This window comes from Cetorhinus maximus, chromosome 9 (assembly GCF_964194155.1).
Source record: "Cetorhinus maximus chromosome 9, sCetMax3.hap1.1, whole genome shotgun sequence".
Lineage (NCBI taxonomy): Eukaryota > Metazoa > Chordata > Chondrichthyes > Lamniformes > Cetorhinidae > Cetorhinus > Cetorhinus maximus.
In genome coordinates, this window is record NC_135887.1 from 125,298,686 (window position 1) to 125,319,139 (window position 20,454).

General features: G+C 41.2%; 2 protein-coding genes across 2 annotated transcripts in view; one reads left to right on the forward strand and one right to left on the reverse strand.

Moving 5' to 3' along the window:
• The window catches only part of LOC144684996 (uncharacterized), a 48,175-nt gene extending 29,820 nt beyond the window's left edge, over positions 1 to 18,355 (forward strand). The window contains exons 10-15 of the mRNA XM_078549499.1: positions 2,043 to 2,189; positions 5,367 to 6,017; positions 10,312 to 10,434; positions 10,881 to 11,076; positions 13,263 to 13,336; positions 17,537 to 18,355. Of these exons, the coding sequence (XP_078405625.1) occupies positions 2,043 to 2,189; positions 5,367 to 6,017; positions 10,312 to 10,434; positions 10,881 to 11,076; positions 13,263 to 13,296 (1,151 nt within the window). The 3' untranslated portion in view covers positions 13,297 to 13,336; positions 17,537 to 18,355. The remainder of the gene's footprint in view (positions 1 to 2,042; positions 2,190 to 5,366; positions 6,018 to 10,311; positions 10,435 to 10,880; positions 11,077 to 13,262; positions 13,337 to 17,536) is intronic.
• LOC144685000 (L-lactate dehydrogenase A chain-like) overlaps positions 13,405 to 20,454 on the reverse strand; it is a 29,156-nt gene continuing 22,106 nt past the window's right edge. The window contains exon 7 of the mRNA XM_078549506.1: positions 13,405 to 13,875. Within this exon, the coding sequence (XP_078405632.1) occupies positions 13,711 to 13,875 (165 nt within the window). The 3' untranslated portion in view covers positions 13,405 to 13,710. The remainder of the gene's footprint in view (positions 13,876 to 20,454) is intronic.

Here is a 20,454-nt window from a genome sequence, read left to right on the forward strand (position 1 = left end):
TGCTGACAATGCCAGCATTTCTCGTCCATCCCTAAATGCCCTTAAAAAAGTAATGGTGAGCCACTTCTTGAACTGCTGCAGTCCATGTGGTACAGTTAAACCACAGTACTGTTAGGAAGTGAGATCCAAGTTTTTTGACTCAGCAACAGTGAAGGAACTACAATATAATTCTAAGTCACGATGGTGTGTGGCTTGAAGGGGAGCTCGCAGTTGATGGTGTTCCCATGTGCCTGCTGCCCTTGTCATTCTTGGTGGTAGAAATCGCAGGCTAGGAAGGCGGTGTTGTTGGAAACTTTGCGAGTTGCTGCAGTGCATCTTGCATAAACTTTCTGTTCTGGCCATGGTCAAGTAGAATGGTGTGATATTTGTTTTCAAATTAGAAAGTCTGCATTTCTCTAGCAATACGATGGTTTTGGTCACTCTCATAGTCTGTCATAGTGGATGCTTTTGATTTTAGTTTTTGGAGGATTCTATCCATTTATGCTTTTGTATTGTTTAGTGCAGTTTTGAAAGCATTGTTCACATTCAGCATACGAATAAGTCAAGTTATATTCCCTAACTAAATCTCAAGCTTTATTGCAAATGTAAACCCAGGACCATGACTACAGTGAGGAGTGATGGATCAAATGATGATTAGAGTTAGCTCCTGATAATTCATCTTCAGCGTTTGATTTTGTTCACTTTTATAAATATAGCTTTCATTTTTATTTTAACTTGTAAATACACGTAAATTTTTAAGCTTTTTTCCCAAGTTCCTCTTTACATTAACTTGTGTGAATTTTTTTTCTTGCTGATTCTGACATGTCATATAAAAATATTCTCACAGCCACGTGCTCATTATTATATAGAACTGAAGTAATGTAACAAGTGTTTTATCCAGTGAGTGAAAGTTGTACCGACCTGAATCATGGAATAATGTATTCTGTGGAAAATGTTTTACTGCTTCTCTTCATCTGCAATCTTCAGCAGACTTTAGTCTTAATTTGTTCTCTAGGTGTTAATGTTCATTTGTTGTCCATTTCTAGCAACCCTGCAGTCCTTGTGGTGCTGTAGTGATGAACTTTAGCTTACGCGGCCACTTTGGAGGCATTGTAAATCAACCACATAGGCCAGGCTGGGAGGGATAGGTAGGGTCCCTTCACTGATGAACGTTCGTAAACCGGTTGTGTTTTTACAATAATCTGGATGCTTTCTCAGTTATTTTTTTAATAGCCCATCTTAACTTCAATTTCACAGGTACGCCTGGTGAAAGTTGAGCTCTTAAAGTAACTTTGCATCAGAGGTCACATCCTAACCAGTGCCTTGCTCAGGAACCATTGTCAGGAATAATGTCAGGCAGGACCCATCCCCTGCCTGCAGTTTGGTCATGGCTTTGTCTTCTGCACTAACTACTAGACTACCACTCCCAGCAAATGAAATGGCCAAAAACTGAAACCTAAAGAAACAGAGCCTTTAGTCCTGTAGGACTATATTTCTCTTCAGCTGTCCAGTTTCCACTTTACAACTGCCATTGATGATCAAGATCAGAGGCTCGTTGCATAGGAAAACATAAGCACAGGATCATGCCACTCCACTTAATGTGACAAGATATTGGTTAGAATTCTAGTCCTTGATGATAAGTTAGTCCTGGACACTTAGAATATTAGCCATTTTATACAGAAGCTGGTAATGCTGAGCTCACAGACTCAGCAAACATCAGCCATGGGCTGAGAATATCATTAAAAAAGAACTTGTATTTACGTAGCCTCTTTCACAGCCTCGGGATGTCTGAAAGTGCAACAAAGCCAGTGAAGTAGATTTGAAGCGTAGTCCCTGTTATAATGAAGTGAATCTTTTGAATGTTATTCTGATTAAAACTAATTATGCTTTCTCACTCCAGGGTATGAGGTTGCTTAGTTATTTAAAGTACGTGAATTATCCTATGCAGCTTACCATACCGATAATTGAGTTTAACCAGAATAGAATTTGACTTTGTGAATCACCTGCTTACACAGCCATGATAGTGGCTTTTAATGCTTAACTTGCTTTTATTATTTTCTTAGCTTGCTGCAAAACTGACAAGATAGATTCAGCACCAATGCACCCAAATGCACCAATGACTGAACAAGGTCAGAATTATAATACAAACGCCACCCATGATTTGCAGTTTGTCCAAGGAAATAACATGGAAAACAAAAGGCAGTACAGAGGTAACAGTACCATGTCAAATGAATCCAATCCTATATGTAGTAGCCATTTGGAGGTTACTAAAAATGTTCTGGAAGATAAAAACAATAATACCTGGAAAAACTCAGCAGGTCTGGCAGCATCTGCAGAGAGGAACACAGTTAACGTTTCGAGTCCGAATGACCCTTCAACAGAACTGTTCTGTTCTGTTCTGTTGAAGGGTCATTCGGACTCGAAGCGTTAACTGTGCTCCTCTCTGCAGATGCTGCCAGACCTGCTGAGTTTTTCCAGGTATTTTTGTTTTTGTTTTGGATTTCCAGCATCCGCAGTTTTTTGCTTTTATGTTCTGGAAGATATTGGATGTGAAGCTGGGGGCAAGTATTTGAAATTAGAAGGATGAAAAATGTTGGCATCAGCAGGAAAGTGTTTTTTTGAATCCTCTATAGTGGTTTGGTACAACTCGGTAGTTTGCTAAGCCATTTCAGAGACCAGTTAAGGGTTAGCCACATTGCTGTGGGTCAGGAGTCACATGTAGGCGATGGCAGATAAGGATGGCAGATGCCCTTCCCTAAAGGACATTAGTGGACTAGATAGGTTTTTCGTGACAATCTGGTAGTTTCATGGTCACCATTGCTGAGACTGGCATTTAATTTCAGGTTTTAAAAAAATTAATTGAATTTAAATTCCACCAGCTGCCGTCATGGGGTTTGAACCTGTGGCCCCAGAACCTTAGTTGGGCCTCTGAATTTCTAGTCCAATAACATTACCACTATGCCACCGCCCCAAGAAACATGATGCTAACAATGCTGAGTATATAAAAAGAAATAAAGAACTTCCATTGTTATTGTGCCTTTTATGACCTCAGGACATCCCAAAGTACTTTAGACATAATATAGAGCTGAGACGTGGCTATGATTGGATGGAAATAGAATTGATGTTTTGGGACGTTTGAGCAGCACTTGTCACACACAAAATATGAGAGTCTTTTGAAAAGACATCAATTCACAAGTTCCTCAGGGTAATGTCCTAGGCCCAACCATCCTCGGCTACTTCATCAATGACCTTCCTTCCATCATTAGGTCAGAAGTGGGTTTGTTCACTCATGATTGCACAATGCTCAGCACCATCCGTGAGTCCTCAGATACTGAAGCAGTCCACATCCAAGTGCAGCAAGACCTGGACAATATCTAGGCTTGGGCTGACAAGTGGCAAGTAACATTCGTGCCACACAAGTGCCAGGCGATGACCATCTCCAACAAGAGAGAGCCTAGCCATTGCCCCTTGACATTCAATGGCATTATCATCACTGAATCCCCCACTATCAACATCCTGGGGGTTACCATTGGCCAGAAACTGAACCGGACTAGCCATATAAATACTGTGGCAGGCCAGAAGCTCGAAATCCTGCAGCAAGTAACTCACTTCCTGACTCCGCAAAGCATGTCCACCATCTACAAGGCACAAGTCAGGGGTGTGATGAAATACTCTCCACTTGCCTGGATGAGTGCAGCTCCAACAACACTCAAGTAGCTTGACACCATTTAGGACAAAGCAGCCCACTTGATTGGCACCCCTTTCACAAACATTCACTCCCTCCATCATTGATGCACAGTAGCAGCAGTGTGTACTATCTACAAGATGCACTGCAGGAATTTACCAAAGCTCCTTAGACAGCACCTTCCAAAGACATAACCACTACCATCTAGAAGGACAATGGCAACAGATAGATGGGAACACCACCACCTGGAAGTTCCCTTCCAAACCACTCACCATCCTAACTTGGAAATATATCGCCATTCCTTCACTGTGGCTGGGTCAAAATCCTGGAACTCCCTCCCTAACAGCATTGTGGGTGTACCTACGCCACAGGGGCTGCAGTGGTTCAAGAAGGCAGCTCACCACCGCCTTCTCAAGAGCAATAAATGCTGGCCTAGCCAGTGAAGCCCACATCCCTTGAATGAATAAAAAAGCGTTCTTCCTCCTGCGGCTCAGAGATTAAATTAAAACCATTGTACTGCTGGAGGAGTTCGACCACAAATCAGATACAGAATGGGATTTTACATGACTCTTCAACTAGGAATTGACAGATTACATGTGGTGGTTTACTTTTGAACCAGAAATTTTATTTTGATCTCCAAAATTGTTGAGTGCATCACATATTGTGCACAGTTACATATCTGACAGCGACACATGCTAAGCTACCATTCCTCATGCCAGCTGTAAACACTGAACTGCAGCACTTCACAAAACAACTTCCTTCTGTCTTGTCCAATTTCTCTAACTACACCTTGCTTCACAAGCAGAAAACATTTTTTGTACTGTTTATCCAGCTTGTAGCAACACTGAATTCACTAATGACCATTCTGCAGCTCATATGTTGTGGAGCTGCAAGTTCCTATGCAATAAAGTAATTGTAATTTCTTGATCTTTTCAAGAACAAATTGCATTTAAATTGCGATCTTATCCTACAAATATGTTAGAAGGCACTCCATACCTCGAGGTTGTGGGGAGTGGGGGAGGGCCGAATAAGCTTGCTGAACCAATGGCATAAAATATAAACTGGGACTCAAAAGTATACACAAAAAGAAAATGCTCTTAAAAGTACATCAAACTCTTCAAAATTCTGGATTTTTTAAAAATCAATTATCTACCAAACCAAATACATAAAGAAAAAGTGAAGACTTGTTTATATGGCAGATTTTCAGTCCTTGGATGTCCCCAAACACTACACAGCCAGTGAAGTACTTTAGATGTCAATTGTCATGTTGGCAAATGTGCCAGCCAATCTGCGTGCAGCTTCATCTCTCAAAATGACTAGATGTGTTTTAATGGTGTTGGTTGACGAATAAACGTTTGCAGACACGCAGAGAATCCCCGCTCTTCTATGAATGGTACCATGGCTTCCTTCCCATCTGCCAGGCAAACATGGCCTTGGGTTAAGACTTCATTGGAAAGATGGCAGCTCTGACCATGCAACGCTCCCTGGGTATTGGACTGATGCTTTAGTTTAGATTATATGCTCACAGTTCTGAAGTTGGTCTGGAACTTTCAACCTTTTGCCTTGGGTTCCAGTGCTATCACTGGACTGAGGTAACACTGTGTGCTAATTGAACTGTCATCTTGGGGATGCATTTGCATTGTGTGTTTTGTTTTCTGCTTTCAAGTTGCATCAAAACCTTGTGTATTTTAAATTATTATAGGGCCAATTTGTGCACTTCCTGAAGTAGATCGTATTGAAGCAACGTGCTTTGGGAATTCAGGCTACCGTTACCCTGAGGATTTCACAAAACATGGTGATTACAGCAGGAGCTCTGCAGCGGACATTTTTTGGGGTGGTACTTTGTCCCTGTTGAATGACTGCCCATTAGGAGACAAAAGAACTAACACTTCCCATTTTCCAATGAATTGCATAAACTACAAAATTGATAACAAAACTAACTCCTGTTTGAGACCTTTGAACAATGGAAAGGAGTTTAAAGAAGTTGCATCTTTAAGCAATGACATTATTTCTACTGGAAGGAATTGCTTTAAATGTGAATACTGTGGGAGGAGATTTTTGCGCAAAGCACAGTTAACAATGCACAGACGCACTCACACTGGAGAGAAGCCATATGTGTGTGATGAATGTGGAAGAGGTTTTGCAGAGAAGTCTAACTTAAATGACCACCGTCGAACTCACACAGGTGAACGTCCTTATGCGTGTACATTTTGTGTGAAAGCATTTCATCGTAGCACGCATCTAAAAGTACATCTCCGTCGCCACACTGGAGAGAAGCCATATAAATGTGACGATTGCAAGAAAACATTTGTGGACTCCTCTTCCCTTCAGAAACATAGACGATTTCCCTCAGGTAAGAACCTCGCCTGGATTTTCAAAACCCTTTTGATGAAGCACCTCACAAGATGCTGCTCTACAAGATAGAATCTTGTGGAATTAGTGGCAATCTGCTGCAGTGATTTAAGAATTGATTGTATGCAGGCTGACTGTTATCGATGGATTTGGACCTTCCTGGAGTGGTGTCCCTCCAGGATCGATGTTGGGGCCATTCCTATTTACCATTTTCATTAATAACCTAGCTGTTTGTGGTGGGGTGTGGTGGAGTAATCTGTAAGTTTGCAGATGATACCAAGATGTGTATGCTGGGGGAATGGTCCTATGTTTGGAAATTTATGCTTAACTTCAGAAAGCATATTGTTGTGCACTTGGGCACGTCTGACATTAAGTATGCATAACACCCGACAGGGATCAGAATTGAAGCCAGTGAGAAAGCTGGACCTGTTTCTGGCAGGGGTGGAGTTCAGATTGTACAAGAGGTAGGTATCCTTCAATACAAATCTTGGTTAGTGTGATCTCCTGGAATAGCTCTAATCACCTGAAGCAGTCGGAGAGGAGTTTTCTAGATTGCTCCCCCCTAACTGGCCTGGGTTTTTTGATCTAGTTTTTTTGCCTTGCCAAGGAAATTAGGTGGCTCACGATGAGTAAGGTGCATCTTTATCCTAAACAAAAACAGAATTACCTGGAAAAACTCAGCAGGTTTTGCATCTTTATCCTGATGTACAAGATAGCAGAACTATGAGAGACAAGCTAGATGAACTAATAAGTCCCTTTCCTGTTCTGTCATTCTGGTTTTTGGTTACACTAAATATTATTTTGGTAGTTTGAGAACAATTTAAAAAGTGAGTTTTAGAATCAATACAAGAGTGAGCGTTGATGTACTATGCAATGGCTGGATCGAGATTTGTATCCCTGAGCACCTTTGCAGAGTTCCCAAATTTAATGGCGGGACGGTGTAGATGAAAACCAGGCATTTCTCCACAGTGGGGAAGTGAAAATCCAGCCATGTTTTGAACACCTGTAAATGGATGGTTGAAGTTAGGGAGCAATAGTTTACCCTGCACACTCTTATGGAGAAATGGTGTATGTCTTGAGGAAAACAATCCATTGGAAATGCTTGACAAGGGTTTCATTGTTTAATTTCTTCTAAAGTACTAATAATCATGGTCAATTTTAACCAATTTTCTTCTTGTTAAATGAAATATGCTGGTAGCACCATGAAGGGAACTTGCTGCTTGAAGTTGTTGAGCCCAGTAAATGTGAAGGTGACAGGATAATCAGTTAAGAACAGAGAAAAAGGCATATCGATCCATTGAGCTCAGTATCAACACAATCCGGTACCAAAGATGATTCATTTAGGCATATTAAAGAGGGGATGCGTTCTGTGGGTATTTCAAATTGCCCAGCTCAGCATTGAACTGCATCTCAGAACTCCCTTAATATTTTGATTCTACTGCCTTATCTGATTATTCCGAATGATTATTGCCCTTTGAATAATGTGTTTTTGGAATTTTTAAATGGTATTTACTTTTCAGTAATGTAGATAAATTTCCTCTTATTCCACTGGTTAGACTGAAGTGGTATTCTGGATACAAAAACAAAGACAGAAATACCTGGAAAAACTCAGAAGGTCTGGCAGCATTGGTGAGAAGAGCACAGTTAACGTTTTGAGTCCTCATGACCCTTCAACAGAACTAAGTAAAAATAGGAAAGGGGTGAAATATAAGCTGGTTTAAGGGGAGGGGTGTTGGGACAAGAAGAGCTAGGTAAAGGGCCAGTGATAGGTGGAAATAACCAAAAGATGTCACAGACAAAAGGACAAAGAGGTGTTGAAGGTGGTGATATTATCTAAAGGAATGTGCTAATTAAGGGTGGAAAGCAAGACAAACAAGGTACAGATAGCTCTAGTGGGGGTGGGGTGGGGTGAAGGAATACTAAAAAGGCTAAAAGGTAGAGATAAAACAATGGATGAAAATACATTTAAAAATAATGGAAATAGGTGGGAAAAGAAAAATCTATATAAATTATTGAAAAAAACAAAGAGGGGGAAAAAACGGAAAGGGGGTGGGGATGGAGGAGAGAGTTCATGATCTAAAATTGTTGAACTCAATATTCAGTCCGGAAGGCTGTAAAGTGCCTAGTCGGAAGATGAGGTGCTGTTCCTCCAGGATATACTTTATCTGCGCTGTGAGAAAGACTTTATGAATTGCTCCTCTTCAAGTCTGTCAGTGGAGAGGTTCAGTTGTCAATCGAAGTTACAACCCCGAGGTGAGACCTTTATTCCTTTGATACAGGAGCATGCGGCATCTGTCTTAGCTAAATGTGAATGGAATGGAACAACACCCGAATCTCAGATGGAACAAGGAGCCATTCTTGTACAATAGCCCCAAATTTATTGACGTTTTGCATAACAATCCCACATTTAAATAGCTTATTAATATTCATTAGCAACATCATGAATTTAATTGAAGGGAAAGCTGCAACAAGCAACCGAATGGGTGCAAAACAACAAAGCCTGCAGCCCCAATGGTATTCCAGCTGAGGCCTTCAAAGCTGGCAGAATTTTGCTCGCATCAAGACTCCATGCACTCACCCTACAGATTTGGGACGAAAAAGAGCTCCCCTCACCACAATTTCAGGAATGCGACAATTGTAACTATCCTCGAGAAGAGAAATAAATCATGCAATAGAAATTATCAAGACCCCTCTTGCCCAAGAAACTTTTGACAATCCTACAACTGCCTCATGATACGATTGCAACTGTCTTGAGTTGGAAATCTGAAACCGACACCTTCGAAATCTGGGACCGGGTCATGCGAGGCTTGTGTGTTAGACCCCCATGCTGTTTACAATCTACCTGATTGTGGCTATTTACCTCAAAGATCAACTGCCATCTGGTGTCAGTATTAAATACCATCTAGGTGGAAAGTTCTTTAACATCAGTCGCCTCCTTGCCAAACCTAAACTGACCACGCCAGCTGTACATGATCTGCATTTTGAGGATGACTACAGTGTCAGGCCCACTCTGCGCCAGATTTGCAAGCTACTTTCGATCTCTTTAATTTTGCATACAAGAAACTTAACCTGTCCTTGAACATGGCCAAAACAAAACTCATATCAACGCACACCTCTCAGCCAAACGTTTCACCTCACGTTTTTGTTGAAGGAGAGGCTCTGGAATATGTTGAGCACTTCCCATACCTTGGAAGCCACGCCTCCCAAAAGGCCACCATTGACAAGGAGATCCAATACTCGATCAGCTGCACCAGTTCAGCTTTCTACAAACTATTGCAGCAAGCTTTTGACAACATGACTTCCACAAATCAACAAAAGTCTTACTGTACAGAGCAGTGAGACCTAGGGACTATGCATCAGCGACACATAACAGCGCTAGAGAAATTCCATCAGCAGTGCCTCCGCTGCATCCTCCAGATTCAATGGGTGGACCATTGAACAAATGCTAGTGTCCTTCATAAAGCCAGCTCCACAAACATTCAGGCAAAACTGCAAAATGAACTTCGATGAACTGGAAACTGCACCTGGATGGCTGTAAGTGTCTCTCCCACCAGGTCCTGTCTTCTGCATTCTTAAATGGCTGACGTTCCAGGGAAGGACAAAGACACTCTGAAGCTCTCCTTGAAGTGTGGCAGCATTCACAGTAAAGACTGGGAGGAGCTTGCTACCAGTCATTCCAAATGATGACAACTTGCCCATCAAGATGCATCATGCTTTGAGTCACAATGTTTCAATGATGAGGCAGAGCAGCGGCAGAGAAGAAGTGAAAAGAAAAGTCCTGCACTCCAGATCCCACTACCTTGTGGGATATCCTGCCTAATGTGCCTAAAGATGTGGGTCGAGAATCGGCCTGTTCAGTCACATGAAGAGTCATGGCAGAAACTCGCGACCGAGTAGTCGTCATCTTCGAATTGAGGGACAGTCGATGGCGACAAACCTAATCAGAACGTGAGGGAGGCTTATTGGCTTAAAAGAAATGCTCATTCCTGCATTTTAGAAAAGTAATGGGCTAGAAATTCACCTCGGGCCATGGCACAAAACCGGTGGTATTGGATTGCCCACCTCATTACAGCACAGCCTGGCATTTAACGCCATTGACTGCATTAGAATTGAATACCAGGCGCTGTGTATAACAAGTAGCCGATCTGATACCACCTGTTTTGTGCCACCACCCTTCTATCCCAATAAGTTTTAACGAAAGCAAATCAACTTGGGCAAAAGACATAGAAAATGGCAAATGTAACTCGAGGTATACCTTCAAAAGCATAAACTGTTGATTTTTTTATTTCTTTTAGGCTGCATTAGAGCTGAATATATAAAATCTTTGCAAAAAGAGTCCTTGGAAGATCAGGAATGTTATTCTGAAGCAAACAGCAGTACTAACGTAAAATTGAAGGACAGCTGTGTAAAGGTGGAAGGTACAGGTAAATATCTTATGAATTGCACCAGCTTTCACTTCTATACACTCTTCTTTCCCCCTACCCCCATGGTGTACCTACCTTGGAAAATGCTTCTGTTGGAAAGAAGATCAAAGAGTGCACTACATTTATGCACCTACACCCAACTGAGGGTGAAATAGAGGGACTATTTGTCCTGTCAGAAAATTGAGACATAGCACTTCAGCATTGCATGCACTTAGAGAATAACCATAAGAGATTGAATGCCAAAGAAAATAATTTTTATTACTTAGATAGCTGCTTGTTAACAAAGATATTTTCTTGAGCACTAACAAGTTGTGACTTTTCTTCTCAAATACGTCAGATAAATTAACTACAATTTCTCAGAAGCATTACTATTTATAGGCATCAACTCATTTCTAAAATGGAAACCGTGGTCACAATGTTTGTTTTGTCTTTTTTTCTAGATTTATCCAGTTCACTGAGCAAACAAAACCCAGAAAAGAATGTGCGTGACACAGATGTTTTAGTGCACTGTAACTCCACTTATACCTCAGATTGCAGTAGGCCTGAAAGAAAGCCAATTGCCAATATTCACTTTGGTGTTGGTAATGGAGAGAAAATGGAGCCCTTTGATTATACATTGATATCAGAGAGTGGGAGGTATGTAAAGAACACTACATGAGCAGTTACTGACTCCTTATACCAAAGTGGAGGAGAAACCCGCTACAAGTACCAACTATCCAGGAACTATTTGCACTAAGCATGCAGCTCACCATTGGTAGTTATACATCTCTAAAGATTGCAGTCACACGCAACAGAATGTAACAGCAGGGAGCATTGTTCTTCGCACACAAAAAAGTGACCTTACATCTACATTTCTAGACAATTGGACCGACAGAGTCCCACCTTTGAAAATCCTCCCAAGAGCAAGAGACGAGATTATGAAGTATTGCCCTTTGAGGATGGACATATTGACCAGAAACTTCAACTCCGATGCGGCAGAAGTAGAACCAGCATCGCAAAAATCATTCAGCAGCCCTTTCGGTACCTCGACTTCATTACATGACCAGCAATAATTCAGAAGCCATTACTTCTAATTATGCGATGTGTTCCATATAATTTATTTAAAAATTCGTAACATTTGTAGAACAGCCTTTTATTCATTACAAATAATAGATGAAGATTAACCAAAGAAAGATGCACACATCCAAACCACAACCTCTCACAAGTGGCAACAAAAGAAAAATCTTGGCATGTAGTTTATCCTGTAACTGCATGAATGTTCTACAGAAAATGTACTGAGAGTCAAACCCCAAGACTGATTTAGTGGGTGAATTTTGAACTCATTCAAAACCTTCACTTGCAAAGAATTAAAATCGACCCCCATATGTCATTGTTGTTTAGGAATAACCATGTTCCAGGTGTACACCTTTTATATGCACAGGTGTTTTTTTTTTAAAAGAGGGACTTGCTTTCACAATTTCAGAATAAAAGAGTATATTTAATTTTCCTTCAGTTTGTTTCGCTTTGTGCAATGTTTTGGTCTATTCTAAATGCTGGAAATATAAAGGTTGTTATAAGTCAACAATGAAAGTAAAATAACCAAAATCAAATCAGAACAGAAACCATGAACAACTTTGTCTAGACTTGTATTATGTAATGTAAGAAGTAATTTCTTGACTGTAGGGCAGTTCGCAATAAAACATCTGAAACAATGGAGCAGATTTTCCTGTTCCTGTGCCTGGAATTAATGTATAAGCTGGGAGCAGTGAGTACAGAAAAATCAGGTGAAGAGGAGCACATGCTGTCATTGAACCCACCAGCTTTTTCTTTCCCAATAATTTAAAAGAGCATGTGCTTCCTTTATAAGGACGTGCTCCTTGCTGCTTGATTTCTCTGTATTCAGTGTGCCCGAGCAATCTAGCAGCCTCAGAAATCTGAACCATAGCCATCTTTGGTCTAAATTCCTATCACTGCTGAAGTGCAACAATCCATTTGCTATCCGCAGAAAGCATGGATAATAATGCAAACAGGGAAAAAAAAACCTGTCAGTGCTGGAACTTTCAAATAAAAATAGAAAATGCTAGGAGGATTAACATCCAAAATATTGACCTGTCTCCTTATTACAGATGGTGATGGAGCAGCTATGTATTTCCATCATTTTCTACTTTCACTGTAAAATTACTACAGTTGACAACAATTTGGTTATACAGTGGAAATCCTTATAACCGTTGCTTTCTTACCGACAGGGCAATGTCATTGCTGTATCTGAAACCGGCTGATTTAATTACCGGCTGAAAGTATGACGATTAGAAAGAGTTAGCTAAATTCCTGATGCAATATTCAGCAATTATATTTGGAATTGATCAAGTGCAACCTGCCGAGCTCCCCACGTATACTGTGAGGAAAGTATCTTTTCAGCACTTGCATCACAATGCAGGTGTGACAGAACGGCATCACGCTATTTGCTGTTTTCAGAAATGAATAAAATTATTGCAGTTAACTTTACGAACAAAAATAGTACAACCCATATATAAAAAAACTGAATATTTCATGGAGGTCTTTGTGTGATTGCACATTGATTTTCACTAACGAGGTTGAAATTCATTCAGGCATTTAGACAATTGAGTCGCTTGGGGAAGTTAACACTGCACAGATCTCCATTATTAAGTATCCTTTAATTTTTAGATTTAGGCTGTGTGTAGACAGGATGCTAAATGCTTAAAGTGGAAGCAGTAGCACCGAGTCATGTTCCGCTGCATTTTAATCAGTTGATATTAATGTTCTGGCTATTAATGTGTAGTACACTTATATACTATAAGGAATTATTCCATTTTATTATGCAGAAACTCAATTTGGACACAGCTCTTTTCCAATTAACTCAGTATATGTGCAGCCGGATTTCTCTTCAACCTGGAAGGTAAGGCAAAGACCTTTAGGGTTAAAGGTTAATACATCTTGCTCTTTTCAGGACACCCTTGTCATTTCTTAACTATTAACCTTCAAAGGCTACTGCATTTATCTGCTTTGACATGGATAGTAAATTGGGGGTTCGCGTTAACATGCTTGTGATTTGGTTTCTGTTTCATTGCAAATTGGTTATTTGGTGTCATATAATTCTAGTAAGCAATATCTAAAATACATTCGCATCTAATTTCTGTGCAACATCCACACTGCAAACAACTTGACTAATATTCACAATGAATATACACTATTATCTAATGAGGCACGCACAAGTAATATAACAATGGTGCACTGATAATCAGTTATATAGAGAGGCACTTAGCATTTTGTTCACAATGAAATTTCTCGCTGGACCCTCAAAAGATTTTCCACACTGTTTTTCAGTTTTAATTCTTCTTTCTCCTTGAGTGGCTGCTTTAAGATTCCACATACTCCTGTTATTCCCAGGACACAGGGGAGACTTAGAAACACGTCGCTTGTGATATTGTGCTCATCCTGATGTATCAGAACAAATGTTACATATGTTACTGTACGAGTATCTTTAAATGCAAATTTTACATATAAAAACTAATGTGGGAAGTCATTCAAATGCGTACTTGTTAACTAATAAATGTGTAAATGAGAAAAAGAAAAGCAGCTTTCAAACACATCATTCCGACAGGAAGTATTCCTTTCACACTCTGGAGAGTTGAGCAAGTTCATCAGCTGTTAAAGGGAAACCATCTTGTGGCCAACTAACAATGGTGCTTTTGATGTCAGTATAAGTTAATTGTTGATTATGTTGTTAATGTTAACCAATGTCAAACTCTATCCACACTACAGTGTGCCAGAACCAAGTGCATGATTTGGTGTTGGCAGAAATATTATTTTTTGCCTTTTTTTTTGGTTAAGTCATCACTTTGTTGTGAGTGATACCAAAATGACAATGATGCTCAAGTTTATCAGAACTTGGCTAATAGACTTATCCTTAGCTTTTATTTTCCTGTTAAATGATGCAGTAGATCTCCAAAGCTAGTGCCAGTAAAGAATCTGAGACAGCTTTGTGAGTCTTATCATTTATCCAGAACCTTGGACATCTGTGTCCATAAATGGTGAACACCCTACACCTATAAATTGTCATTTAGAAAGTTGCTGGCTACCAGAAGAGGTGGTGTTAAAACACCTAGACAAACTTGGAATCTTGAGTGTTGATGAAGGTAAATTGCTGCAGGCACCAGATGATCTTGAAGTAAAAGAGGGATGGGTGAAATTGGGCAGTGCAGAACTTTGATTGAGATAAGAGGATCGTACTGTCCCCTGATGTTAACTGGGGGATTTTAAACTAACAACACAAAGATGATTTTTTTAGAATTATGTTTGACCTCAAACAATTCTCCTATATTAACTGATTTGCAGATTATGGAATCCATCGGGTCAGGGGGTTGGGATGTGGAGGGTGATAGACTTAGACCCTGATTCATGCTAAATACACCAAGTACAGAGGATTTCACCCACCATTGTGTCCTAGAATAGATGATGTATAGTTTACAACTGCTGACATTACAGTCTATTACAATAGACCACCACTGGTGTCTTCAAATAAAAATAGAATTTTAAAGAAAAGAATGTTTTAAAAATTGCTTTTAATGATTTCAAAAGGATGACATCTGCCCTTAGTACCCATAGGAACAGGAGTAGGAACAGCCTGTTCCTCCATTCAATGGCTGATCTGTGACCTAACTCCATATACCTACCTTTGCCCCATATCCCGTTTGGTTATCCAATAGAAATCTATCAATCTTCAATTTAAAATTTACAAGTGATCTCGCATCAATTGCCATTTACAAAGAGGGTTCCAAATTTCTGCCACTCTTTGTGTGTAGAAGTGCTTCCTAATTTCACTGCTGAAAGTTCTGGCTTTAATTTTTAAACTATGTCCATAATCCCAGACTGCCCGACCAGCAGAAACAGTTTCTCTGTGCATACTCTATGGCCCAGATTTTTGCTAGGATAGAGAGATTCGTCTTCGTGGCAAAAATCCCGGAAATGACCGAAAATTGTAAGTTCCACCCCCGAACCCATCTTCGCAGAGGCTGGGCTAGAGTCAGGCCGGGGTTTACGCATGCATGATTCCCAGAGGCAGCTGGTCATTTAAATCACCAGCTGCCTCCACTAAAGTGGGATTTTGGAAGGTCAGGAGTGTGAAACCCAGAGTGTGCAGATTAGAGCAAGTAAGAGGAAGTCTGAACTCAGCGGTTTCATTTGGATACCCCTTTGGATGGGGTTCCAGGACACCTTCTGGAGAATTAAGGCACCCGTTGGGAGAAAGGGCACACTTTGGGATTGTTAAAATTAAACATGATTATGCACTTCTTATGCACAAACTGATTGGAACTGTCCAGCTGTTAAGGAACTGTAAAGCTGTCAAGGAAGTGTCCAAGGATACTAGGTGAGTTGGCATGGAGGGGGTAAGGGCAAAGCATAGTGGGGGGCAGGAGTTAGCATAGAAGGGGCATAGAGAATATGTGGTTGGGTGAGAGTGAGGGTTGGATCATTGTGCTTTGTTTTGATCTATTATTTATTTAAGCACTGTGCAGATGCAAAGAGGCAGGCCTTCCACCCAGCCAGCCAGCCTCCATAGTTGGCAGCCTCTGCACTTGTCCCAGGGTCACCTGCCCCAACTCCTATTTCAGCCTGCGCAACCCGCCACCCTCCCCTCCGATATGTGCTGCTGCATCAATTCAAACTGAACTGATGATACAGGCAAGAAACTATCAATTGCTCTGTGCGTTATGGCCACAAGAGAGAATCAGTGTGCTCATTCTTCTCAAACATGCTATTCTCCTCCTAAGAGGGCATTGGTGACCATGGACTTCCATTGGATTCGTCCATGATTATGCTTGGCAAAGTACTGCAGTGGTTTGCTGTTGCCTTCTGCTTTATGGTTGACCAGGAAACTCTCCTGCTCTTTATTGCCTGCCATCAGGCATATTAGAAGGGTTTACAAGATGATAATCAGCCTTTTTGGCTACCTTCCATAGCCATCAAGTCTTGAAGTGGAACTTAAACCCAGAGCTTCTGACCTAGAGGTAGGGATGCTACCACTGCACCACAGGACCTCCCTCAAACATGCTATAAGCTTTCCAAATTGACAAACCAGGGTAAAGGACCTAACCTGGTCATGCAGGAGACTACCAAGGCTGAGAGGAGATTGAGTGAGTGAGCTCCAGTACAAATTAATGGGTACTCTGTCTTTCTAAGCAAAAAAAACAAATAAATACTTGCATTTATATAGCACCTTTCAAGACCACAGGAAATCCCAAAATGCTTTGAAGCCAATTTAGTACTTTTGAATTTAGTACTGTGGTAATGTAGGAAATGCAGCTATTTGCACAGAGCAAACTCCCACACAACAATGTGATGATGATAACACAATCTGTTAACTGCTGTTGATTGGGAGATAAATATTGACCAGGACACCGGGGATATCTCCCCTTCTCTTCAAAATAATGCCATGGGATCTTTTACATCCACCTGAGCAGGCAGATGGGGCTTCAATTTTAAAGTCTCATCTGAAAGACTTCAGCAGTGTAGCCCTCCCTCAGTACTGCACGGGAGGGTCAGCCTTTTTTTGTGCTCAATTCCTGGAGTGGGCCTGAAACTCACAACTTTCTGATTCAGGGGCAAGAGTTCTGCAGCTATCACTCAGACCAAAAGGCATCAGGTTCATACTGTGCCCAGATACCAGACCAGCGCAGAATTGGGCATGGTCAATGCCTTTGGGCACCTAATAACTGAACCATACATGCTGAATGGTCAAGGTACCAAACAGAATTGCCATTGGGACCAAGAGTTGAAAAAAATAAGATGAATCATGAAGTAATGATGAGGTGATATAAAACTTTTGTTTTAAAGTCCAAGATTGGGAGACAAATGAAGGCAATAGTTTTAGATCCTGCAGAAGAATGAAAAGCTGTTGCTGTAAGGAGTAATGCTAGGAAATAGAAAGAGTTTAAATAAGTTATATTTGTATTTGTACGTGTTAGGAATGAGTTTTAGTTTTAAAATTTAAGGTTGATTTGTATTTCTGTGTTTGTGTTAAGAAAGGTCAAGTTGAGTTTTAGTTTCACGTTAAAAAGTGCCTGCATTTCTAATGAGAGTTTTACGACTGTTACAGCTAAGTTAAGCAAACAAAGGTAGAGAAACTGGGCTGTTGCCTAGCAACAGGGGTCCAGCGAGGCAGGTTGCTACCCCCACAGACACACAGAAGAAACTAGAAACAGCAGTTTGATTTGGAAGCTGTTTGAGTTCAATTGGTTTTGAAGACAGCTGCCAGGAGAGACTGGAAGAAAGGGGATAAAAAGCCAGCCCCAAGTTAAAGAAAAGACCCCAAAATCCAGGAGAGTGCCCCAAGAAGACCTTCTAGTCAAAAGAAGGACAGGAACCTGGAAAAGGTCCTGTGAAGTGAAATTAAGAGTGAGGGTCAGAGAGAAAGGCTCCAAGCTTCAGATTTAGAGACAAAAGCTACAGGAAGCAGATTTAAATCGAGAACAGCTTGTAAGAGACAAGAAGGTCCAAAAAGATGGCTGAAGATCTGGAACTCTTTGCTATAGGCATGTGAAGCAGTGGTGTACCATTGACGGCTGAATCGGCCTTAGAGAAAGCGTCGGTTTAGGAGAAGATTCCAAAGTGAGTTCTGGGAGAGCAGAGATTGGAAACCCTCGTGTGAAAGACGGAGTGCAGTGAGACCAGTTGGCGCACGGTGTGGCAAGCGTCTGGGGGACAGTTGAGGAGAGACGCATAGCATCTGGTTGAGGTGGCACCTGTCGCTTGATTTCAGAGGGTGGTGTGTCTGACCACAGGTCACCAAGTGGTTTACATGGACTATGTACTTACTGTGAACATTAGAGTATAAGATAGTTTTTGTAACTTGTGTTATCCTTACAAATCTGTATATATATGTGTATATATCTATAAAGGTATAGTTGTGAGCGAAAGAGTATTATAATATAGTTAATCTTTTCTTGTTTAATAAATGTTTTATGCTTTTGTTTAAAGTTCATTAGCTGACTCTGTTCAGTAGCCCCTCTCCACGTATTTAAACAAACAAATGAAAAGTTAGGATCTATCAAGCTGGGTTCCACTCTGGGACCAGGCTTGTCCAGGGGTAACCTCAACTGGGAGCATAACAGTAACCACCTATTTTGTTGATCCTGTGGAAGACAGGGACAGGACAGGCCATTCAGCCCCTCCTGCCTACTCCATCATTCAGTTAGATCATGGCTGATCTATATCTCAACTCCATTTACTCATCTTAGCACATATCCCTTGACCCCCTGTTCCTTAACAAAAATCTATCAATCTCAAACCTCATGCTCCAATTACCCCAACATCCAGCCTTTTAGGAAAGAGAACTGCAGATTTCTATTAATCTTTGTCTGATAAAATGCTTCCTGATTTCCGTCCTAAAATGGCCTTGCCCTAATTTTAAAATGAAGTCTCACCATTCTTGATTCCCCCATTTTAAGCACCTCAGTTGGATCATCCCTCAATCATCTAAACACAAGAAAATAATACAGGCCAAGGTTTATGCAACATTTCTTCATAGTTTAACCCACAAATCCCTGGTTCAGTGAATCAGCACGGTACCCCCTTTCAAAGACAATATATTCTTCCTCAAGCGTGGAATCCCTAACTGAACGCAGCACTTCAGGTGGAAGTCTGATCAAAACTCCTGATTATTTCTTCCCTTGTAAATAAAGCATTTGAAAAGGAGCTACTTATCAGTGGGACTAAGGGTTATAGAGATGGGTGCAGATAAAAATGGTCAAACAATACATAATGATTGCTAAGATGCTAGAGCCATACAAGTATCATGCCAACTGGTCATGAACGAATATCACAGGCTATAATGTGGAATTTTGCCTGAATTCCATTGGGTGAGGGTGGATTTTTTAAAATTATTACAATCTGTTGGGTAAAGCCCATGACGGAGAAAATACAGTAGAAACAATGGACAGAATTTTAACTGACTTGACGCACAGGATCATACTGGAGGTGGGGGCGGGGGGTGGTGGGGGAGGAGGAGCATAGGTGGATGGAGTGATCAATTGGGCCTGGGAACAAAAGGAATCGTCAATCAGGTGGGCTGCAGATTCCGGTTGGGGGAGCTTGGGGTATGAGGTGGTGGGTGGGGGTGTGTCGGTGGTGGGGAGGGTGTTCTTTACTCCAAAAGTGGTGAGAATGTGGAACTCACTACCACATGGATTGTTTGAAGGAAATAGTATGGATGCATTTAAGGGGAAGCTAGACAAGCATATGAAGGAGAAGGGAATAGAGGGTTATGATGATTTAGAAGATGGGAGGAGGCTCAAGTAAAGCATAAATACCAGCATGGGCTGTTTGACCTGAATGGCCTGTTTCAGTGCTGAATATCCTATGTAATCTGGGGTCTGGGGAGGGATTGGGGGAAGTCAAATGCCTCTGGGGGAAGGCCTAATGGAGGGGTACCCAACATGGAGGTTCTTCAGGCAGGCACCTGGATCCAGGGGGAAGTGTGGACACACTCACCTCCTGAATCCGGCTTGCTTTCTGAATCCACCATGCCTTTGGCTTGAGGAAGCTGCCGGGTTCCCTAATATTTAGGAAACCCATCTGACAGTGGTTAAAATTGAAAGCCTGTAGGACATTAAGGCTCACATTCTCGTTACCACATTAGAAGGTCCAGCCTGCCTCCTTGAATCCAGTTGGTTACCTGGCCAACTCCCGGCCCCAGGTAAAATTGGGAATGGGCAGGTTTGGGTTGGGAAACAGATTTCTCAGACTTTAAACCGAACCCCCCACCCAACCCCAGCAACCCAAACCTGCCTGTTTTTTCAGCTTAGATTTTTTTAGGCTAAAATTCAGCCCGATGGCCTGTAAATAAAAAGCTATGCTTGATGGTCTCGTTCTTTGCATTCTGGAAACTGTTTTCACTACAACTACAAAAATCACTGCAAGCAATGTCATACGAGTCCAACAAGTAAATATGGAAGGGGCCACAACAGGTAATGGAAACTGTACCAGTCCCATGGTCATTGCATTATTGGTTTTAAT